At 50.9% G+C, this 24,812-nt stretch overlaps 1 protein-coding gene across 1 annotated transcript in view; it reads right to left on the reverse strand.

Annotated features, from left to right (window-relative positions):
* Positions 1-5,173: 5,173 nt before the first annotated feature.
* Positions 5,174-24,812, reverse strand: part of Kcnk12 (potassium two pore domain channel subfamily K member 12) — a 47,134-nt gene continuing 27,495 nt past the window's right edge. The window contains exon 2 of the mRNA XM_021218396.2: positions 5,174-6,192. Coding sequence (XP_021074055.1) covers positions 5,291-6,192 — 902 coding nt within the window. The 3' untranslated portion in view covers positions 5,174-5,290. The remainder of the gene's footprint in view (positions 6,193-24,812) is intronic.

The raw sequence follows: 24,812 nt of genomic DNA on the forward strand, positions 1-24,812 counted from the left end.
GTGTGTGTGTGTGTGTGTGTGTGTGTGTCTAACTGAAAGTTCTAGACGCGTGTCATGGGAACTGGGCTGACCAGCTTGCCCTCCCCCACTCCCTTTCCCCAACATTAACTGCAAGGCAGCCAGGCTTAGTGGTACCCTATTTCCTGGTACCCTTCCTGCTACAGAGGACCTCTGTCCTCGTTCTTTTCCTCGTAAGTGTTCGCCTATTAGTCTGTAACAATCGTCTCTCTAACACCTTCTGTGGGCTGTGAATTCCACTCTTCAAATTTTCCAAACAAGTACCTGATGTCTTGGGGTGGCTTTGGTGGCTATCAGATTTCTGGGGCCCTAGAACCTGAGAAAGGCTCTGTTGTCCCCCTCCCCCAAAGCCTCCTCCGTAATCCTGCACCTCTACGAGGGGCACATGGAGGAGGAAGGATGTCTCAGTGGCTCTGTGATGCTGGAGCTGTAAAGGAGTATCTAGCCAAAGAAAGCACTAGAAGGAACCCATCTCCCTGGGGACATAAGAGGGGCCCCCGTGTTCTGGTGATGCCTCTCAGGGTGGGGACACCTTGCACCTCTGCGCACTTTGTTATTTCTCACTTCTGCTTATTCCTAACAGGGATGTGGAGTCATGAACCCATTTGAAAGATGAGGAGAGCAAGGAGCAGAGTCAGTTCCGTGACTGCAGATCTAGGGCCAGCATCCAGAGCTCTGATCGCATCGGAGAATCTGCATAGTGCGCTTGCTCTGTGGCTGTAGGGCAGGCTCAACAGTCACCTGTACTGCTTACAACGGTACCAATCCTAGGTCCCTCCTGGGTAGGGTCTGGCCCCCGCACCTTTCCAAGATCACTTTGGAGGGTCAAGTGGACAACCAGGTTTGAGAACATGGTCATGGTTCAGTGCTTGCCCTGACTCGACCAACCTAGCCCAGCCTAGCCCAGCCTGGCTCAGGGGTAGCTCTGTGGATTTGTAGAACAATCCCCTTGGCAGTCAGACACAAGTCTGAAAGGGCCTGGAGAGGCAGCGTGTGAGCAGGACATCAGGAGGAGGAGGAGGAGCTCTGACCAGACAGAAAGCAGAACAGCTCAAAGGGTGGCAGGCTACTTTTTATTCATCGTTAATTTAAACACCCTTTAGTGCTCTCAGAGCAAAGTGCTGCTCAGGAGGAGAAAAGTGTTGTTTTCAAGTGCCATAGGCTCGCCTGCATGCTCGAACCACTCCCCAGAGAACACAGCAACGGAAATGAGTAGTAAAGCCAGGGCCAGCTTCCTTGGGGGGTTAGGGGCGGGGGGGGGGGAAGCAGGGTCTTGGGAGGGGGTTGGTGCAGAAAGGCCATTGCTTCTCCTCAGAACACAGTGAGGCTGGCTTTGCTCTGTCACAGGTCAGGATGCCTATAGGTTCTTGGGCTTCTCTGGGGTCACGAGAGTTCAGGCCCCACATCTGTGGTGCTGAGACCATGTGTGGCCAGGAATGGCTTCAGTAGGTCCCTTTCCCCTTTCCACTCTGCTGGCGGAGCCTTCAGAGTCACCTGGCGCTATTCAGCAATCCTAGAGACAGACAGACAGACAAAGCCCCAGCATCTCTTCTGGACACTGAAGTGCCCTGAGCTGCTGGCTGGCAGGACCTCCCAGACACTGATAAGAGTATTGTGCTTATTTTGCCCCCTATGAGTGTAAAAGGTTACATTAAGATAGACCCAGGTGGCCCACAGGTCCGGTGGTGGCTGACTCGGTCCCCTCCAGACGTGTCTCTTCTATGGATAAGGGCTCAGTTACCCTCACTCCAAAACCTCCAAAAAGAGGTGCCTTCTGGGGGTCTTGGTGACCATCTGTTTCTTAGGGGTGGGCTTGAGACTGGATGCTGGCTTCTGTGTAACACATAAACACATGCACACGGCACACAAAACTCCCCAATGCCGAGGGGAACAAAGCCCTAGGAGAGAGAATTAAACAGGAAAAATGAAACCGTTCTTCTCTAAGTGGCCTCACCTGGGAGGGCCCCTTGGAAAGGGCTAGCGGCTTGTGGTAGCTGCTGTGCGTGTGTGCACATGACACGCAAGGGCTAGGGCACCCTGTCACTGTTCAAGGGTTGAGGCTGAGGTTGTCTGGCCACTTAGGCCATCCCACCAGGACCTCGAGCTTTACTGGGAAGACACGGGGGCTGAGTGCATGGCTTTAGCGGGCAGTGGCATCAACAGTGGCGTCTCTACTGACCTGACTAACTCTAAGAAGGCTTGATGCCCAGCCCCTGACTTCTGTGTTCTATGTGGCCACAACCAGAAGACAAAGGGTTATGGGAGTCACACTGTCATTATAGGAGCTTACAATGCTCTAGAACACTGTGTGTGTGTGTGTGTGTGTGTGTGTGTGTACCTGAGGTCAGGCAGGTGAGCCACAGCCCACGGAGCTGAGAACATTGGTGAGCTGCCAGCCATGGGTCAAACTAGAGACACCCATGATCATGGAACAGGTGTTGCCATCTAAGGACGTGGAGACCTTCTTAGAAAAGGGGTCCTGATCAACGTCGCTGTTCCCAAAGTGATAGGAGAGTCTTTTCTTCTTAGCTTTCCCTTAAACGGGAAGCCATACCACATAACTCTATTGGTCCATCAAGTCCCCTGCCCCGGAAGCCCCAGCTTTTCAAGAGCTCAGCAGCCTCCAGGCATCTGCGGCACTGAATCCTTTGGTTTGGGCAGGGCAGAGTGACGGTATGCCGTAGCACATAGTAGGACTGAGACTGGTGTTATGTGGTGGGGACCAGAGGGACGGGGACCAAGATGTACAGGTGTCACTGGATCCTGAGATACTATGTGCTGTACTTGGAGGACAGAGATTTCTCTGGGGAGCCAGGAGAAGGAAGGAGAAAGGGGCTCCCTTCCCTGCCCCCCCACGCGGTGCGTATGCTCCCTTGCTCTAACCGCAGCCACTTGCCTTCTTCCAAAGCCAAAGCGTAGGGAGGAAACGGAATACAGCTAAGGCCGTGCAACACCAGCAACTTAGAGAGCCTAAGAAGCATGGTGACAGAGGGTGCCGCCAAGGGACGGATGCTTGGCATTCTTCTTCCCTGGAGGATCCTGGAGGTGGCTCCCCATCCTCCCAAGGAGGATTCCACAGAGCTACGTGTTTGTTCGTCAGGACGGTGGCCTGGCTGTCTTGGTAGGTCCGTCTAGCTGTGGTGACTTGGTCCTACTGTGCCAGAGCTCCCTCCCTGTGGGCAAACTGCTATTTTGCCTCTGCCATGGGATCTCTACTTCCCCCTCTGAATGGCTCAGCTCCCCAAGTTATTTTCGTTGCCTAGGTGACATCTCTAATTGGATGTTTTTTAAATCTGTTCCTCTTTTAAATGGATAAGCCCGATGCTTTACTTCCAGGCCCTGTCAGAAGGCCTATCCTGGATAAAGTATATCCTGGGACCAAAGCCATCATTCAGATGCAAGTCCATGAGCTAGCCCTGATGGACAGTCACAGTGGATCCTGGAAGCATGGCTTCTGGAAGGGCCTACCCCTTGAAGATTTAGACTAAATCTTTCTCCTGCCAGCCCCACTTCATTGGTGTCACATCAGATTAGAGCCTGTGTTTAAAGACCAACTGTAAAGCATGTTAGAAATTACTCAAACCGAGTCCCTGTGGCCCGGATTAGTTATTTTCCTTCCTATCTGAACTGGAAGGGGAAAGAGGAGTTTGACATTCAAGCACAGTTCTTAATGGTGTGTGTGCGCGTGCACACACATACACACACACTCCAGAAACATTGCCAGGGAGAAGGATGGTATTGAGGTGACACTTTTGCTGGGATTCCTATCAGAAGTGGTACACAGTGGCCACACTGTGTGCTTATAAACACTGACGCTACTTTTCTTACATGTTCACATTTCTTTAGATGAGACAAAGGGTAGAAGTGTGCTCCTTCACTGCTCCAAACTCTGTCCTTTCAATGAAACCTTGGGCATCTGGACGTCCCTCTGCAGAACCTTAGCCTGAGGACCGTTCAGAAGGCGTCCCTTTCATTCTACGACTCCTCTGGGTTCTGGCAGCTCCCTCCCTCCTGCTTCCTCCACCTCCAGTGTAGAATTCAATGCAGAGAGAAAACAAACCCACCTGGTTATTTGAGGACCACACGGGACTTAGAACATGATCTCAAACACTATGTGGTGGACATGGGAGCTTAATGGTCTGACATTTGTAATATGGCTGCTTTGGGTTTTTGGTGCTGCAGGCCCCTTGGGAGTAGAGGGTAGAGCCCCTGATCGAAGAAGAGGTGGATGGGAAGGGGCTGTGCTCTGCACCTCTGGGCTCTTTAAAAAGGGGGAAGAATTGAGCTGGTCAATGGTAGTTAAGAGGACAACAGTAACAAAGTCTTCTCTAAGAGGTGGCAGCTGGTCTCCGTTAGTTGGTCTCCATTAGCTGGTCTCCCTGCGTGTGCATGAAGCTTGTGAATGAAAAGAAGGTTGAGGGCTCATATCAGAGAACATGCTGAAGCAGAGCCAGGCTCTCAGTTAGAGAGCCCCTCCCTGCAGGTCCCCCTGGGCTTCTGCAAGTAGAACTTACTAAGTGGACTAGCTGCGGGCTGAGAAAGGCCAGCTAAGCCCCTCACCATTTGCAATGTTCAAGTATGTGTGTGTGTGTGTGGGGGGGGTATGCTGCCGACTGCGGGTGGGTGCTGTGTTTCCTCTAATTGCATAATACTACACCATTCCCTATGTGTAGTGGCTGTTCTATATATATACACAGGGAGGCAACATATGGCTCACCCTACCCCCACCTGTCAAAACTGTGACTATATCACTTCTGACGACCAGAAGCAAGCTGCTAGGCTGAGCCAGTATTCTAAAGGCTGAGGAGGTAATTCAGAGCCACGAAAGGCGGCACCATATGCTTTGGGGTTGCCAGCTGCTTATGTGCATGGGGAAGGGTTTAGTGCCTGTCTGCAAAGGCCAGGGATGCACTCACTCTCTTTGTTGCAGTATGCGCTGGCGCAGAGCGGGGAATTTGGGGTGCCACTTTTTCTCTTCCTGGAGGGGAAATTTGTTGGGGGCCACAATTCTCCAAGAGGGAACTCAAAAAACAAAAACAAAAACAAAAAACAAAACCACAGTCTCATCTAAAATTTGCCTTTGATAACGTCAGGCCTGGCCCAATAGTATTTCTTTAGAAAACATGTTTGTTTTGGTGGTTGGATTTTTTTTTTGGTTTCGTTTTTATTGGATAAAGATTAAGAAAGCGCCATCTCGGAGAGAAGTGAAGCAAACCCGCCCGGCGGCGCGCAGCCCGGGCCAGGTCCGCGGCGCTGAGGGCGGGCGGCCGCTCTACCTGGAGGCGCTGGTCTCTGCCAGCCGGTTGTTCATGATGCCCAGCGCGCCCACGCCGCCCGAGAAGCCGTTCTGGCGCGTGTTGACGCACACGCTGCGCGGGTAGCCGTTGGCCGTCTCGGACAGCTGCTTCTGCAGCAGCGCCAGCGACACCTTGTTGGACGCCGTGAGGTCGCGCATAGAGATGAGCTCGCCCGACAGGCGGCGGCCCTCGGCATCGCTGTCGCGAGTCGCGGGGTCGGCACCCAGAGCGGCCAGGCGACGGCGCAGCCGGGAGCCAGGGGTGATGGCGTTGCGTCGAGCCAGGGGCGCGCCGGGAGCCGGGCAGCAGCGCGTGCAGCAGCGGCAGCTCAGCTTGCGCAGCATCCAGTTGAGCACCTGCTTGATGAGGATGGAGATGACGTTGAAGAGCGAGTAGATGCAGCACACGCCGAGCAGGATGAAGAGGAAGTTGCCCAGGCGGTAGAGCCCCTGGTTCCGGTAGGCGGCGTGTTGGCTGCTCACCAGGTCCCCGAAGCCGATGGTGCTGAAGGTGACGAAGCAGAAGTAGAGCGAGTCCACGTAGTCCCAGCCTTCCACGCTGGTGTACATGGCCGAGGCGCAACAGGCCAGCAGCACGGCGAACAGGCCCAGGATGAGCAGCACGTGGTACACCGAGGGCTTCCAGCCCGCCAGGCTGTCGGCCTCCGACAGCGCCGAGCCGCGGCGGAAGGTGGCGGGCAGCAGGCCACTGCGGCGCAGCTGGCGCTCCCGGCAGGCGCGCATGATGAAGGCCAGCAGCGAGATGATGCGCTCTAGAAAGAGGTTGAAGAACAAGATGGTCCCCGCGCAGCCGAACAGTCCGTAGGCGATGAGGAAGGCCTTCCCGCCCACTGTGGCTGGTGTGGTCATGCCGAAACCTGCGGAGATAACAGCCAGGGTCAGCGAGGGCTGGTGGTAGCATGTGGTGTGGCAGGCGAATGCAGAGGGGGAATTAACTCATTTGCTGGATAGTACTTAGCCGGTTCCCTCTTTTGGTGGCTCTTGGTCATGATGAATCCCAACAAGATGGAGTTCTGCCCTATGCCTTGGGGGTATTTAAACAACGCAGGTAGGGTGGATATGCACTGGACGGGACCGATAGGATTCACAGAGCAGCACCAGGTGCGCAGATGCAAACCACTGCGCTGCCCAAAAAACCAGTGAATGACACCTGTTCCCCTAACTGAATTTCCTGTGGACTCTGTCGGGCTGACAGGCTTATTGGGCTGAGCTTCCAGAAGAACATCTTGTAATCAGGATTGTTTACTCTGGGCCCAGTGAGAGAGAATTGCCTGATAGCTCTGGTTCACTTATGAAGCCCACACAAGGATCATTTGGGGGCCAGTTCCCTGCCTGCCTTTGGAGTGCAAATCTGGACATCTGCCACTGGACTTCGGGTTCCCCTCCAGGACCACCATGTTTGGTCTAGCTGGGCCCTGTGGTGCCAGTATGTGGTTGGAGTTTTATCCTGAAAGGTCTGTCCCATGCTCAGGTGGCTGCTTAGTGCTTTGAACCCTTTAATAAAGAGGTAACCCGGGCTGGTGAGATGGCTCAGCGGATAAGAGCACCCGACTGTTCTTCCGAAGGTCCTGAGTTCAAATCCCAGCAACCACATGGTGGCTCACAACCATCAGTAACAAGATCTGACTCTCTCTTCTGGAGTGTCTGAAGACAACTATAGTGACAGCTATAGTGTGCTTACATATAATAAATAAATAATCTAAAAAAAAAAAAAGAGGTAACCTGTCCACTTGTTGAAAGCCAGGCCTTGAAGGGTTTGTCAATGGATTCCCACAGAAAGCCGGCTGCCACGGGTTGCGGGTGGGGAGAAAGCTCTCGTGATTTTTCTTGGTGCTTAGAGTCTGAGCTATCTGAGTATCACCAGACATCTCCGCATCCACGGGAGCAGACCTTCAGAGGCACACCACTCCCTTCACACCCAACAGAGAAGGACAACCTGTGTGCTTCTGTGCAGCGGGCCCAGCTCTAGGAAGAAGTCAAGGATACCTTGTACCACTTGGCTTATTATCTCCTTAAATATTCCAGAGAGCATACACCTACCACTTGAAGAGCAAATTCCTTAGGCTTAGATGCTAATCACGTTCTTGATTCCCTGGAGGAAGGGCCCAAGTTGCCTGTTCATCTTATGCCTACTGACTGAAGTTCAGGGAAAATCAGATGATCTTGCTCATTGAGAAAGATGGTTTACCCTTTGTGTTCCACATTTGGCCGCAAAAGAATTTTAAAAGAAGCAGGTAACAGTAACATAACAAAGAAAATGTTAGTGGTTTGCCCAGGAATTTGTAAGAAGGATTTTTACAATACTCTAAAGCCAAATTCAAGCCCCTGGGCTCACGGAGAAATCAGCACTGTTTGTGGATTGGTGTATGTTGGGGGTAGAGAGCAGGCATGGTGATGAACGCTTGTAATCCCAGCATTTAGGAGGTAGAGGCAGGAGGACTGGGAGTTCAAAATCATCTTTGGCTACATAGTAAGATGGAAGCCAGCCTAGGATATAGGAGACCTCATCTCACAAAGCAAACAAATTTAGAAAGTCCTAGATTGGAGGCTGGAAGAGCGCTTACTGCTTTTGAAGCAGTTCCTATCTGAGTACCTGTAGTCCCTAAATGGGGAAGCTGCAGCCTATGGCTGCTGTAAGATGCCCCCACCCTCCGGTGGCACCTGTTAAAATGGAGGCTCCTGTAAAAAGGGCGACACCATGACACCTCCTTAGTCTGCAGACATCACAGGAGCTGTCTATGCTCCTTTCATGACTCAGCCTAGGACCTTTGTGAAATATCACAGCGGGAGCTGCCTGCCCCACAGGAGCTGTCCACAGTGGCAGCACCTCCTCTCCAGCCTCCCCAGCAGCTCCACAGAGATGGTGCCTCAGCCAAAGCAGGCTGCATCCGGGAAGGATTTGCCACACTAATCCATGGGCCCAATGAAGGGAAAAAGAAGGTGGTGGTGGTGGTGGGGGAAGCCACCAATCCCTGAGCAGGAGAACCCACCAATCCCTGAGCAGGATAACCCACCAATCCCAGAGCAGGAGAACCCACCAATCCCTGAGCTCCCCAAGCTCAGGACTTTAACTTCCACTAATCCTCAATCTGGAAATCTCTGCCCTGAAAGCCCAACCCCTAAGAAATCCTATATAAGCTCTGCCCCTTGTCCACTCCAGAGAGCAGAGACAACCATCCCTGGATTTGTTCCTCTACATCCTGGACCCTTCAATAGATCTCTCTTATGAGATTTGCTGCCTCGCGTGACTTGCTCATCGGAAGAAGCCAAGAAGCACCCTGGAGGAGGGAAGAAGTGGAGTGGGGCTGAAGCTCCTGAGAACCCTCCTCCCTGGGAGCTGCAGGGCCTCTGCTGAGGAGGCATCTCAGAACTGTGTGCATCCTGTGCTCTCCTGTCTTAGGAAGGGTGCCCTTCCATTGGGATACTGTCCCACCTCAAAGCTTCTGAGTCCCGGGATACTCCTCCATCCAAGCAGAAACACTTAAGAGCACCCACGTCAGGGGGCTTACAACCACCTGTGACTCTGGCTCCAGGAGGAGTTAAAACCTCTGGCATTCAAAGCCTTGGGTGACTGCACTCAAATGTCCACAGCAACACACCTAGACCATGGTCTTCTCATTACAAGGGAACTTCACACACTGAGAAAAAGAGCACTGAAGGGAAATGAAATTTAAGATGAAATTTAAGGCCTGTGATTCATGTAACATGTCAAATAGTCCAAAGAAAAAGTTGTTTGTGAGCTTAGAAGCCTGAGGCTGAGAACATAGTGAGTGGAACAGGCCCGGGCCTGTCCAGGCAGGCCCGTTGTTAAAACATTCCTGGGGCTGACTGGCCATAAAGATAAAAGAAGAATGCAGGAACTTGTCTGGGCTATCTTGGCTGAGTCATCAGCCATCTGGTGGCCTGGCACCTCCTTCTGCCCGTTGCCCTCCTGACATTGAAGTTATATGTTAACCAGATGTTCCACTGACCTAGATAAGCATCCGCCCCTCAGGACTCCTGACATCCTGACTTGCACATACTATTCTGTTGATGTGTAATAGTTTTTTTGCTGATGTTCAAATGAGCCAATCGGGTGAAACCGCGCCAATTCCTCCTAGCCCCTGACCCTCTCTCTATAAAACCCCCTAGCTTTCGAGCCTCGTGGTCGATTCCTCTGTCTCCTGTGTGAGATACGTATCAGTCTCCAGCTCCGCCACTAAACTACCTCGTGTGTTTGCATCAAGACGGTCTCTCACGTTTCCTTGGGTGGGCCCTTTCCCAAGACTCGAGTGGGGGTTTCCCAAAAGGGGGTCCTACAGCATGAGCCATAGATATTTACAATATTATGAACAAAAGAGGCTGTATGCAAAAGGAATAGCCTACTTCAGTAATATAATACTTTTTTTTTTTTAAAGGGATGCCTGCTTTGCTGACTAAATTATGAGAGTTGGGGCTTTCCTGGGGAGAGGGTGCAGAAGGTAGGGATTTATGTGCAGGGGTCCTCAAAATGGCACCCAAGTGCTAGCTGTGTCAGATGTGTTAAACAGTGAATAGTCTGTGCTTTCTCACATTCCTGTGTTAAGAAAAAAAAAGAATATTCTTGAGCTTTAGAGCGTTACAAGTGGAAGACTTGAATCTCCTTTTGATACAAGTTACTATTTAACTTGAGGACTGTTTTTCTAGAGTTTAGGAGAAAACTAATGGGATGCTTTATTTTATTTTGTCACAGCTGGAGATGAGAGCCAGTAGGACAAGACTGGCCGGTGCTCTACCACTGAGCTCCATGCCCACCTAAGAGACCCAAGGATAGGCAGCGAGAGCCTGGCCTGCAGCTTGTTCGAAAACAGGCTGCCACCTCCACTTGTCATAGCACACTGCTCCTGCTTAAGCAGGGAAACAGGCAGAGGAATTCCTTTGTTAAATTGCTAAAGAAATGGAAAAATCTTAAGCCAGGAAAACTGAGCTTAGTCTTGTTAAGAGGATGCTGAATTGGATTTTCCTGTGCTTTCTGTCTTTCAGCTAAAGTTTCAAAACTGAGAAATAATTCCTCATCCTTCCTCTTTGGGGGTGGGGTGGGGAGGGATTCTGCTGCTGCTGCTGCTGCTGCTGCTGCTGCTGGTGGTGGTGGTGGTGGTGTGGTTCTTTGCAAGAGAGTCTCATGTAGCCTAGGATGGCTTTAGATTTACTATGTAACCAAGGGGGACCTTGGACTCTGGATCCCTTATTCTATCTCTGCTGGGATTATAGGTGTGTGACCTCAAGTCAGTAAGACAGATCCACGCCGGGCTTATTAAATAGGTAAAACAGGTTTAACAGCTAGGACACCTCACCCACCCCCATACACCTCCAGGGATCTGAAGGCTAGAGATTCTCCTGGACATTGCTGGGGACAGACTTGAGTTACTCACTGTGTGCAGGTGCCTTCCCCTACCGCTGGGGGTTACGAGGAGCTGTCAAGAGAACCGTGGACTTCAGAGGGTAAACAGGCTGCTCTCTTCCTAGCTGGGTATGTCCCTCCTCCTGTCTGGGTGTGGGCTGGGGCTTGAGGATGATGGAGTGGATTGACAATGTCCTCAGGGTTTGAGGCTGTGTTGGCGCCAGTCTGGGTGGGAACTCAAAGGGGAAGCTGCCCAGGCAGAGGAGGACTGGAATTCTGAATATCCCCTAAATTCCCATCAGCTGAAGGCTTGGTCCCTGGGCACTATTAGGAGGCTGTGGAACCTTTGGAAGGGTCTTCAAACCATGGTGGGCATGTCCTTGCAAGCGCATTATGGAATCCTTTCTCATTCCATTTTGCTCTTTGGCCATGAGTACTGGCTGGTTGGTTGGTTCTAGGAATTGAACCCAGGCCTCTAAGAAAGGGCATGCCTGCTCTTAGAGTGGTCAGTGCAGCCCCACCAGCAAGAGCCAAAAGAGGATGTTAAGGGCCTGGTGACATAATAAGACAAGATTTCAGCGCTACCGTGGCTAAGCTTTGGCAGGAGGTGAATTAGAAGGTCAGACTTGGTACCAGAGGATGAGTTCTAAGTCTCAGAACTGGTACTCAAAGGCAAACCGAAAGGGAAGGCTACAGGGAACGCTGGCGTTTGTGGAAGATGCTGTTAAGGATGCAAAAGAAAGTTCTTTTTTTTTTTTTCTTTCGAGACAGGGTTTCTCTGTATAGCCCTGGCTGTCCCGGAACTCACTTTGTAGACCAGGCTGGCCTTGAACTCAGAAATCCGCCTGCCTCTGCCTCCCAAGTGCTGGGATTAAAGGTGTGCGCCACCACACCTGGCTGCAAAAGAAAGTTCTTAAAGGCGGTAGGAGGAAACGAATCCGCTCTCTGCGTCGGTCCATCCAACAAACCAGTTCCACTACATTTGCTCTGCATACTGTGCCAGCCCAGTGTGTGCCAGCTCACCTTGTGTCTACAGCCTATAAAGAGGCAGGCCCCACACCTCAGAGGGAACCCCAAGTCAGAGGGGAGCAGTTGCCGGGGCCCCACGTCTGGGGAGAGGGGAGGCGTGGAGAAGAGTATCAGCCCTATGTCATGACTCTGTTGCTAGGAGTCTTTGTCACTCTCCTGCATCGGGGCTACCACCTTCACCTGGACATGCAGAGGTGCCATCGCTCTTCCTCTGTTCACAGATGACACAAGCTGGTCATTTAGGTAAGACCTGACCTAGGGCTTGGACACAGCGTACGAGATGTCTGTTGCTTCTGGATAACCACAGGCAGGGCACTCATCTCTCCCTTGGGGCCCCCACAGGCCAACCTTGCTCCATATGACCAAGACTGCCTCTCTCCCATCCTCCAGTGTGGGGCAGATACCTAACCCCCCATCCCCCAACCCCTATCCCATGTCTGGCTTCCTGGCTTCCACTGAGACCACCCCCATCCCCCTTTAGCACTTGGATTTAGGGTATGGATCTGACTTCTTTTTGGATAGCCAAACTTCCCAAGGGCCCCAGCAAGATGACCAAGACCAGGTAAGTGGCTTTTAATACCAGCATACTTGTGCATAGTCTGTTCCTCTGTTGCCACATGTACCAGGGCCAGAACCTACGCTGGAGTCTTCTGTGGCCCTCACTCAGTTTGTACTCAGCATAACTACTTGGGAGGGCAACGACTGTACTCCTGGAATGACATTCTCTAAACATAGGTGACAGCAGGTTTGGAGGGCCACTGGCTAATCAATGGACGGCCACTGAACATCTCTTGTTTTGTTCCTGGGCTTACTTCTCTCCCTTAGTTTCTTATAAACCATAAGTTAGTTCAGCTCAGTAGACAGGGCAGGGAATGATCCATTCTCTTCCCCATTAACACTCAGGGCTGTGGGCACTGGGGGAGGCTGAGGAGCTACACTCAGGGCTGTGGGCACTGGGGGAGGCTGAGGAGCTACGCTCAGGGCTGTGGGCACTGGGGGAGGCTGAGGAGCTTGCCTAGACGTTACTTCCTCAGTGGAGCAGCAGTGCCCTCAGACCCAGGAAGCTCACGTGCATCCAGACTCAGTCTGGAGGACCTCAGAGCCCGGGGCACAGAGAAAGCAACCCCATGCCACAGAGTCTCTCCCCGACCCGTCACGCCATGAAGAGGTGAGCCAGTCCCCGGGTTCACACCAGACCCACCCGCTGTGTTGTTGATGTCATACGTTTTGCCATCCCAGTCTGCAAGAGCAGGCACCCGGGGCTTCAGCATGTCACTCTGACGGAACTGCGAGGCTCCCGCCCTCACAAATGCCATCCTGTTGACAAGGTCCCTGAGTTTAGCTTGAGAAGCCTGGGACCGAGACAGGGCAGACACTGCTAATGGGCATCATGTAGCCCTGGGTGACAGTCTCTGTGTGACACACCAGACACTGACACTCTCTTCCTATCCAGCCACTCTGTGAAGAGTTGTAACCACCCCCACCCCCGCCCCTGCCTGAAACATAGACAAGGAAGTCAATGTGGAAGTATAGGTGCTTGCTGGACCCACTTGTCAGATGCTGAACTGCCCTGGGGCCTGCGCCTTGGCACTGGGCAGGCCATGGGAGACCTGGCCCTTTACCCTCTGAGACCTTCTGCCAGAAGGTGCTGTACTGTTGACTCTGGGGTCTAATTTGTAGTTCAACCTGGCATTCTCTTGAGACTAAAAATGCCACTAAGAATTTCTCCGGGATGATTTAACAAACCACTGGGGTGTTACAAGCAGCTGGTTGTACGATTACAGTGCAGATTCCAGGACACGGCCCATTCCAGAGGGTTTATCAGTGCGTGTTAACAAGTATGAATCTGCTATACAACAGCTGAACTCATTATGATGCTGAATTTAAATGAAATATGGCAGTAGGTATCTTGGAGGATTTCTTAACTGGACTCTGTCCAGCTGTAGATAGTTAATTAGAATTTCCATTGCAGGCATATTTTTACCAAAAGGCAGTTCCCTATGTGAATTCGAACTGGAATTGTAGGACCTGCATTTTTATTTGCTAGTCTCATCTGTTTGGATGACACTTCCCTAGGAAGCCTTTCGGAACGATACCATCCCATTTGACACAGTTTTGAGACAATCTTGCTCTGTGACCTAGGTTTGCCTCAAACTTTCTGCAGTTCCCCAGTTTGGGGGCTGGGATTACAAGTACTGGAATTACAGGCATGCATCACCATACCCTGATAAATTTGAATTGCTTAAAATCCAATTTAATTTAATACTCAGGAATTCCAGGTACTCAAGAATTCCAGGGCTCATGAAGGATGGGCCCAGCTGAGTCTCTCTGTCTGGAAGCAGAAGAGAAGGAGATGTGGGGTGAGCTGTGAAGTGGGGGGCTGCAGTGTGGATGGAACACAGCCTGGCTCTATAAGAGAGGAGAGGAGGGGAGCTGGAGGGATGGCTCAGTGGTCAAGAACACTGGTGGCTCTTCCAGAGGCCCCAGGTTGTATTCCCAGCACCCACATGGCAGCTCACAATTGTCTGAACTCCAGTTCCAGGGGATCTGGAGTTAGATACATTATACACGCAGATACAGAACCCCAGCGTGTACGAAATAAAAATAAATAAACTTAAGAAAAAGAAGAGAGGAAAGAGGTTCTCAGCCACGCTCTGTGGATGACGTCTTGTCAGTCGAGAAAGACAGGATCAGACACTTCCCAGGCCACAAGCCGCAGACCTGGCACTTCAGGACTGCAACATGACAGCCTGCTCTGTGTCGCTCTCCAGGGTGGACAACCAGCTGTCTTGGTAAGCCTGAACCATTTGCGAGAGCCAGGGCTAAGGAGGGCTGAAGAAGGCAAAGGACTCCAGGCATCAGCTGAGCCCTCACAACCCCAGGCACTGTGCCAAGGGCTACCTGCTTAGAAATCTATTTAATCACTGCCATAACTCTCGAGGGCATCCACCAGGTGGCCTGGGCTTTTTAACTCACCGCCTTTCCCAATGGCTAAATTTTAACATGTCTCAAACTGTCATGTACCTTACAAGCAATGGCAGTTATTTAGCAGTATTTTAAATTCCTCGTGATACATACATGGTTGAGAGTATCCACACTGAATGGTGCCTTTGATCGGATGGACTGTGGCGGGAATTACTATCGTACCCGTGTGTGAGGCTCACAAATTGGATCTACCCAACAGGTAAAGATGCTGAAGTCAGTAACTTACTCAAGACCTCGGCGTAAGTGATAATGTCCGTAGGTGGAAGGACTTGGGGTATGACAGGGGAAGAGAGGTCACATGGGAGAGTTTGGAAGTTAAAGAAGGCTGCACCCAGGACACAGCAGCATCACCTGGGCAGCCTACAGACTACCCCAGCCTCCAGGTGTATCCACAGTAGCGCCTCCTGAGGGAAGTGCCCCTGCTGGAGTGACTGGGGAAGCCCAGTGGGCGGAGGGAGTTGGTACTCAGTATTGAAGTATTCAAGAGTGTAGTAGCCAAACTCCGGGACTGAGAAAGGCATGCCATTCCCAGCAGCTGTACACAGGGTCTGGGGCACATGTAGGGTGAGCCTTCGGGTGCCTGCGTGCGGCTGTCGGAGGATGCGAATCTGTGGGGAAAAGGAAAGGAGAATGCTGGGAGAGGCTTCTATTCACCTCGTAGCTTTGCGTGAACAAATGCTATACTCAGCTCTGCTTTCCAGGAATGAAAGTCTCAAAGAAGGTCAGGAGGTCAGCATTCCCAAGACTTGGGCACCTCTCGCGGACGGCCACGGGCAGGAGCTGTGGTAGCTGGTGTTTTGCTCCCTCTACAAGTGAGGCTGCATGGACAAAACATTTTCCTTCAAGAGACCCAGTGCCAATCTTTCACTGTGGTTATGAGCACAGAAGGAGGGTGGGGTTTCCATGGGGGCTAGGGGGTGATAGAAGGGCCTTGTGAGAAACACCTTAGGCCAGACCTGGCCCCTACATCATAGCTAAAGTGCTTCAGGGCAGATGTGTGAGAAAAATGTCCTTTAAAACATTACATAGGAATCTGGGCACTGGAAACAAGCTCAGCCTGGCTTCGTCGTGGACACATCTTTTCCCTTCAGGGAGCCTCAGCTTCACCTCTGGGCTCTCTGCTGGGTAGGAGGTCCATGTAGGGATAAGCACCAGCTTTGTCAAGCCCAAAAGATAGATAGATAGATGATAGGTAGGTAGGTAGATGATAGATAGATAGATAGATTGATAGATAGATTGATAGATAGATAGATGATAGATAGATAGATGATAGATAGATAGATAGATAGATAGATAGATAGATAGATAGATAGGTACATGATAGGTACATGATGATAGATAGATAGATAGATAGATAGATAAATAGGTACATGATAGATAGATAGATAGATAGATAGATAAATAGGTACATGATAGATAGATAGATAGATAGATAGATAGATAGATAGATAGATAGGTACATGATAGGCAGGTGGATGGACAGGTAGATGTTGGTGGCAAAGCTGAGACTAGACCTTGTGTTCCGTTGTGTTATGTCCTTATGTTAGTTGCTGCTTGTGCTTGGGTCAATTTGAAAAGCAGGGGTGTCTGACTTAGGCCTCTCCTGTGAGTGCAGGGGTGGGTGTCTGCCTCACTCTAGTGTCTGGTGTCTGGCTACAGAGGCAGGAGCCAGCCAGACACAGGACAAAAGTATTGCCTCCCATCATCCTAGGCAGGCTCGCCTGGCCTGCCTTTTGGGACCCGGGAGATGATGTTCTTTGTTTAATGGCAGGGAGGCTGTGGGCTGGGGAGGCTGAGGGGTCAGGGAAGCTGGGAAATGGGACTGAGTTCCATGGTGTAGGTCAGTGTTTTCTCTTTGTTGGTGATGAAGATGTCATGCAAGGCCTTGTACATGTACACACTGCACAGACCTCCTTACCTCTGAGCCACAGCCCAGCCTCTAGCTAGACCAGCGCTTTTCAACATGAGAAAGGTTTCCTTAAGCTGTGAGCGGAAAAGCAGTTCCCCGGAGCTCTGTGCCCTGGCATAGATTGCCTGCTGGGGCTGCTCTCAACCCCCACTCTGTGCCTCCTCTCTGGGATTAAACTCTTCTCCTCACCAGAAATCATTCAACAAACTGAGTTATTAAAAGCCGGGTAACTACTCCTGCCTCCCTCCCTCCGGGTAGCTCCCACCTCACAACCTCTCCTGGGGAGCTGCTGTCAAAGGCAGGCCCTCTGGAGCTGGCAGGGAAGATGACTCACTTACATAGAGTCAGGCTCTATCCTGCCCCCCTCCCCAGCTCTGTCCTTGTCTCTGTGATGACTAATCCCCTTCGAGGATGAGATCACCACCCCTCCTGCACCCCCATCAAAGGAGCAGAACCCCAGCCGCAGCCCAAGACTTTGGGCAGAGACAGAACCTAAAACCAGACAAGGCCTTGGCTGAGGCAGAAGTGTGGCCAAGAGCACGGGGTTAGGAGGAGCTGGCTGCAGACCTGTTCTACTGCCTGCTAAGCCTCGCTCCTTGACCTTCCCACTTCAGAGCACTCACATGATGCTCCAGGGATGACCAGGAAGAGTCTGGCTGTCCCTCAGAGAGAGACAGGGAAGGGGTGGGAGAAAGCAGCCCCTAAATACCATGGATCTAGAAGGGAAAGAAGTCTGTTCCCAGTGGGAGGTTCAACTCCAGGTAGCCATGTCTCTATACACATTTCCATGTATACCCTCCCCCTGCCCTCCTGTGTAGCCTCAGGCTGCCGCGAGGGCCTCTGTGCCCAGGCTGAAGAGACATGGTACTTAGGGAGAGAGGGGACAGAGCCCCTAAAAGCTAGCTGCCAGGTTCTGGGGATGCCTCGGTGACCTACAGAGATGCAGTCTTGGTCTTTTTTTGATTATGGTGTTCTCCATCTATCAGCAACCACCCCCAGACGGCGGCCTGTCGAATTGTTCATAGTAGACAAGAAGGCACAAGGAAAATAGACCCACTGCTGCGTCCAGAGAAGTACCCAGGAGGGTCCACAGGGAATCCCTGTCTGCCCTGCTAACCTGCTGGCATGCCCCATCTAGGGGCCGGCAGACGCCTTCCATCAAAGCAAGGATCACAGCAGCTCAGAGTATGTCAGAGTATGTCCCTTAGAGCCTGGCAGGGGTCAGCAGGGGCGGGATTACCATGGCTGAGCTGACGACCTAGGCTGGGCGGGTTCTAAGTGCGAATTCCGCTCTCAGTCGCTGTAGCAGGAAAGCCAGTGATCATTTGTTGTATAGGAAGTAAGTGGAACCTTGGAGTGAGTGAAACCTTTGGAACCCCAGGCCTAGCACCCCAGGCCTAGCACCCCATTAGTGCTTTGGGAGGCGTGGGGATGGGACCAGTAGGAAAGAACACAGACCACAGGGCACAGTTTGTGAACCCAAAGCCTTTCCACTGGCTTCTCAGACCCCACCCTGCCCTGCCCCCCAGCCTGCAAGTAAAAGGATGAAACTGGGATCCTGCTTCAGTACACATACCTGACCATCCCACGCTGAGGTCTGCCATGATCAGGACGCTACTCTGGTTTCTAGGGAGTAAGTTTGGAGATGGGGGCTGTGGTGGTTTGAGTAGGAATGGCCCCCATAGGCTTATAGACTTGCATGCTTGGTCTTTAGGGGAATGGTGCTATTAGGAGGCGTGGCCTTGTCGGAGTGGGTGTGGCCTCACTGGAGGAAGTGTGCCCCTCGGGATGGGCTTGAGGTTTCAAATCCTCAAGCCAGGCCCAGTGTAACTCTCTCTTCCTGCTCGCTGTCTGCTGAAATGTAAAACTCCAGGTCTGCCTGCACGCCTTCATGCTTCCTTCCATGACGATAACGGACTGAACCTCTGAACACGTATGTGAGCCAGCCCCAGTTAAATGTTTTCCTTTATGGGAGTTGCTGTGGTCCTGGTGTCTCTTCACAACCACAGGGCACTGACTAAGACAGGGGCCAAGATTTGGAACTGTCAGCGACCTTGGTGAAGGTCATAGAATAATACACTGGACAAGGCCTTCCACAGCCTTGCTCCTCCCTCTCCGCTGACCAGCCTTGCACTCTCCCGGTGAGCACAGACATAGCCTGGGAACACTGCCACGTTCTGCACACCACCTCACCTCCCGTGGGCTTTCTGGAAGCACAGCCTGGCAGAGTCACCCCTGCTCTGGCTGTCTGAGCTCCGTTTTCCATAACTAGCCGTGATGCTCTTCTGCACGCTTCACCTTGCAAATCGGCTCATCACCAGCTGGCACCTTTTGAAATTATTATTACATTATTTTTTCTATTTATTGGGGGGAGGGCGGGTGGGTCACACACATACCATGGCCTGAGTGTGGAGGTCAGAAGACATTGTATGAGTCAATTCTCTCCTTCTACTGTGTGGGTCCTGGGAATTGAACTCAGACCCTAAGATTTGGCAGCAATGTCTTTATCCTCAGAGCCACCTCACTGGCCCACTGAGCAGGATGTTCTGTTCTTCAGGTGCTTAGCCCCATGACACCTGTGACCATTCCATGGTCGACTATTGTCCTGAAGTCTTAGTTAGCCCTTTGTGGTTTTTCCATCCTGTCTGGCCAGTGAGGATACTCAGTTTTCCAGGATTCTTCCCACCCTAGGGGAATCGTTTTGACATCATTCCTGGAAATGACTCTGTCAGTTACCAGAAGATACTGTTCCGGGATCATGGCTTCTGTGTTGAATGGAGTTGCATTCCTTTAACGAGTTTCTAAAGTGTTTCTTGGGCTTTGGGCGGAATGACTTCCATGTGTGCTGTGTCTTTGATATATGAAGTCAGGGAATTGATCACAGAAGAACAACTGTGATCAATAACATTGACAAGCTGCCAAAGTCACCAGGAAAGTACCTGTTGAACAAACTGGCTTTGCAGGCATGTTGTGACAAGGGCTCACTGCACACCATGGACTTGGGAGGGCTGGCTTTGCAGGCACACTGTGACAAGGCGCACTGTAACAAGGCACCCTGTGACAAGGGCTCACTGCACCTCATGGCCTTGGGAGGGCTGACTCTGTGATCTGGGCTTGACTTTGAGGACGGGAGGAAGGCAGCAGGCTTTACTCTGGATTGCACACTGCCAAGGAGTCAAGCAAGCCTATGATGGGTACCCTGATCCTTCTTAGCGGGCAGATGGAAGCCACAGAGCACTGCCACTCGCTCCAAATAGCCAGTTGGAGAATGCTTGGCTGCCCTTGTGGTCTGGTGGATGTTCATCTTGTGGCCTGTGTTAGGACTTGGTTGTGGGGCTTTGTTCTTAGCTCTCTCTGGTATGGTTGTTGAGTAAGATTCTCTGATGTGGGAGTTCTGTTGAGTCGCAGGGCAGCATAGCCCTTCGGTGAGCGCCAGGCTAGCTTCTGGCTTTGGGGAGCTGCTCCTCACTGCCCCATGGCAACATCCAGTGGGCCGCCATCCACTGTGTTTGTAACAGAGCTGCTGTCTCAGTGTCTGCTTTATTTGGTGTGTGTGCACATAAGCTCTCTGTTCCTATGGGGAGCATATCTCTGGGTGCTGAGAATATGATTTTTAATTTTAAGTTTCTTCTGTATGCTTTCACAAATATTTCACATTTCTGGGTACAGATGGGGGGTTGTTCTTGTTTTTGTCCTTTTGCAGTGTTGGGGACTGAACCTACAATCTTGCACGTGCTAGGCCACTAAGCTATATCCCCATCTCTAGTAGAGTACTGAGAGATGATGGAGAGACCTAAGGTCTTGCCTGGTGACAGTGAAGATGTTACCTATGGAGATACAGGAAGCCAGGAAGCTCTGAGAGAAGGGAGAGGGCCTTCTTGGGGGAGGTGCCTCTGGGTCTGAGTAGCTGCCTAGCGAGCAGAGGAGGCACCTAGGATTCAGGTTTGCTGTAGGTGAGGCCTCCTAGGAGCACATATGGTATAAGAATGACAGTTCCCGAGGACCTCAGCATTGAAAGGGAGGAAGCTATGAAGGAATGGACGCCATTTGCCAAACTCTTCCTAAGGGCCTGCCTGGAGTTTGCCAGGCATTGTGCCAAAACCGTGAGAGTCATCGGTGAGCCAAATGGTCCACTGCTCTGTGACACTTAACTGCTGAGTATGGAAGAGGGATGGCAAACCACAAGGAATACGCAGGAATGCTGCCAGCGCGATGGAGCTGAGTGCTATAGAACAGACAGCAGGCAGAGGGAGTGGGATGCCAAGAGGAGGGAGGAGAAGGCGGCCTCGGTGCTGAGTTGGGTGGGTCAGCAGAGGTCTCAGGAGACAGCAGCATCTGGATGAGAGTGTCCCGGGGCCATCAGCTGCTCCAGCAGAGGCACTGAGGCAAAAGATCTCAGTGGAAGAGACCCAAAGAAATCCCCCGCAAATCTCCGACACACTCCCAGGTGACACAGATACCTAAGAAGATGGGAAGGCCTGGCTCTCTCATTGGCTGGAGTAAGAGAGAGAACCAAATCCACCAGTGACTTTACAGAAGGGGACATCCAGGAGACTCTAAGCAGCAGTGGAGGCACTGAACACGTTAGGTGACATTTTTATTTTCTTTCAGAAATTCATTCAATTTAAAAGAATAGCTCTCTCTCTCTCTCTCTCTCTCTCTCTCTCTCTCTCTCTCTCTTTCTCTCTGCCAGTGTGCTTATGTGTACATATGAACATGTATATGTACATATGCATGCATGGAAAAGAGGAGACCCAGACAGGGCAACAGTCAGGAGGAGCTAAAGGAACCAACTCAAGGCCACAAATGGGAGAGATCAAACTTAGACTCTAATGGAGGTGTACTGTAAATGGGGAAACAAGTTAACATGGTGTTGTCCCAGCACTTGGGAATTGGGAGTTCAAAGCCATCCTCTGCTACGTGACACAAAACCAAATCAGAACAACCCAAATGAAACTAAAAGCTAAAATAAAGCCAAACACCAAAAAGTAAGACGAAAACCTCATATCTCTCTCAGGATTGGCAGCTGGGAAGCAGCCTGCTTTGGGCATGAGAGGAAAGAGAAAGGGGCTCGGGAGCACCTCCTGGGAGTATGAGAGGAGAGAGAAGGGGGCTCGGGAGCACCTCCTGGGAGCATGAGAGGAGAGAGAAAGGGTCTCGGGAGCACCTCCTGGGGATCTGAGGGCACCCACACACCAGGAGTGCCACTTTGCCCCAGAGAAACAGAGCAACTTATTCATATATTGGGACATGTTGGTCAAACCATAGGCCCTGGAATCAGGTGTTTGGGTCCACCCAGTTACCATGCCTCACTGGGACCTTCAGCAAGCCATATGCTATACCTCCATTTCCTTGTCTATCAGATGGAGACAGCTTGGAAGGATCAAACAAATAGTCCATGTACTTAGCAGAGTACAGTAGACAGTAATAAATATGATTTATTGGCTTGTTATTGAGGTTGGGTTCCTGCACAGGGCAAAGTGGTGAGGGCCAGGCCACACTGGCCGGGTCTCTAGCTTGTCCAAGATACAATAGGTGAGGGCACCATTTTTTTTTTTTTCTGGCTCACCTATGCACTCATCTATCCCTAGCTTTTATAATGTTATAAAGAACCTACTATGTGCTGGCCATGAAGTGAGACTGCTGTCCAAGGGCTGGGATGAGAGGAAGACTAGCTTCCAACTTTGGGTCCCAGGAGAGCCCAGTGAGAGATGAGGAGTCTCTCTGGTGAGAATTCCAAATGCCACCTCTTTAAAAAAAACTTTTATTATTTGTAAATTATATGTTTATGTGTCTCTGTGATATGTGTACAAGTGAAGGTGCCTGTAGAGACCAGAAGTGGGTATCAGATCCCCTAGAGCTTAAGGCACGTGCTGGGAACCAAACTCAGGTCCTCTGCAAGGACAGGACCCACCTCTAACCACTGAGCCATCTCTGCAGCCATTGCAGACACTGTTTCTGTGTTCATAGGTGTGATGGGTTAGTAGTTTTGACTATCAACTCGACACAAGGCAGAATCATCTGGGAATAGAGTCTCATTAGGTTGGGCCGAGGGCACTTCTGTGTCTTGATTGTGTTAATTAATGTGCAAATGCACATCCCACTGCGGGAGGTACTATTCCCTAGATCCAGGACCCTGGACTGTTGAGAGGGGTTAAGTGCAAATCAGCATCTAGCATGCATCTCATGAATGGGGATGTGGCTAGCTGCTTCAAGCTTTTGTCTCGACTTTCCTGCAGTGAACTGTAACCTGATATTGTAAGCTAAAATACCTCCCCCTCCTCCTTTTTTAAAGTTGCGATTGTTAGGGTATTTTATCACATAAAACTAATACAGGTGGGTAGAAAATATTAGAAAAGAGACTGTAGGCTACAGAAATGCCTTCCCTATGGTCTAATGCTAGTTCTTCTGCCTTTCTGAAGGGGTAGTAGAGGCACCCACTTCAAAGCCATTTCCGTCTTCTGCAAAACCAGGGGAAGAACACTGGTGTCTGTGTCCCACATTTAAGTATCCACCAGATTCCTTGCTCAGTGCCTGAAGCATTGGTTCCCAGGATGCTTGCTCGCTTTCATCCTCTTAAGGAGTCCTGTAGCTGGTCTTTCGCATCCTTTATCCTCTCCCATCTCACCCTAACACTAGACAGGAGAGAAAGAAGGATAGAGGGGGGGAGAGAGGTAGAGATCCCTGAATCTAATTTCTTTCCCTCTATTTCTTCTTTGAGCACGGCTACTAACAAACCAACACCCCCCCCCCCAATGGACAACCAACGACCAAACCTGCCACTTGGGGGCTTTAGCAGTTGTTCCCAGGGTTCCAAACATCACACAGTTGGAGAAACTGTCTGTAGCTGCAAACCCACACCTCTGCTAAAGCATGAGGCAAATCATCGTCAGCTGCTTCCGACTGTCAGCCTACATCCTACACTTTGGATTAAAACAAAAGTACATTCTTATAATATTTCTGTGTTTTTTAAAGAACCAAAAATTCCAAAATTGTCACTACATTTCCACCCTCCTGCTTTAAGCCTTTAATTGTGCTGTGTGTACCGGGAAATTATAAACAGGGACATTTCCAATAAAATAAGCACTTTTTGGGGTAGTGGCCAAGGTTTTCAGGAGACCTCTCCAGCTCTTTCTGCTGGAGCAGCTTTGCCTTTGGTGTAGGCAAACAGTAGCAGATGAGCAACACTGTCACCTGCTTTAAATTGCACCTCTCTCTTTACGTAGGCCATAATTTTAATTTCTCCTTTGAAATTTTCATCTATAATTCCTGAATCCACGATGAATCCCCAGAAAGTCAATCTACTCCTTTCCAAGGTCATCCCTACTGTCCCTGAGGGCATAGGGCCATAAGCTCCGGGAACTATTTTATAACGTTGGGTTTTGAGGATGGAGTAAGATGTTTCTCTGTGGCCACGCCCAGAGCCTGCAGAAGTTGCATTAAATCTCCAATGCTGGGCGAAGCTTCATCAGGCTGCATGTTAAAATGAAAATATATTCTTAGAGTATTTCTGTGTTTTTAAAATATACCAAAATTCTAAAAATTATCACTACAGAGTCCTGGACTCCTTGTTGCCCAGGACCATCCCCATGGCAGAGCAGCATGGAGGGATTGCTGTGTGCTGGGTTTCAAACTTGAACCTCTCACCTTTTATTATTGTTGTTATTATTATTGTTATTATTATTATTATTTCTGAGCTTCCTTAATCATCCTTCTGCCTAGTTCTTTTCCTCCAATGACAGGCAGCCAGGATGTGCTCACAGACTTTTCAAAGAGGCCCAAGTCAGGCTGGACTGGACCCACTTCTTTTGCCGGGGTCCCAGCATTCTGCATGTGGCTGTATTGGTTGATAGCTCCTCTGAGATTAAAAAAAACAAACCGGCAGCAAGGAGGCCCTCATGTGATTCTGTTAGAGGAAGCCATGAGGACCTAGAGACACACAGAGGGATAACCACAGGGAGGCACAGAGAAACCCAAGAGGCTTATAGAGACGCCAAACCCTTGGTCTCAGTGTTGGCCAATGGCACTGTGAGGAGTTAGTGCATCCTGGGAGATCTGCCTGCCCGCGGTGTCCCAGAGCCAAACCAGATCCACGTGGACTGGCAGCTTGGCTGGCTGCAGGAGCCCACACGGCCAACCCTGGCCACTGTTTCCAGCAGCAGTAGAGGCAGCAGGGAGTCCAGGATGCAAAGCTT

The sequence above is a fragment of the Mus pahari genome, chromosome 18 (genome assembly GCF_900095145.1).
Source record: "Mus pahari chromosome 18, PAHARI_EIJ_v1.1, whole genome shotgun sequence".
Lineage (NCBI taxonomy): Eukaryota > Metazoa > Chordata > Mammalia > Rodentia > Muridae > Mus > Mus pahari.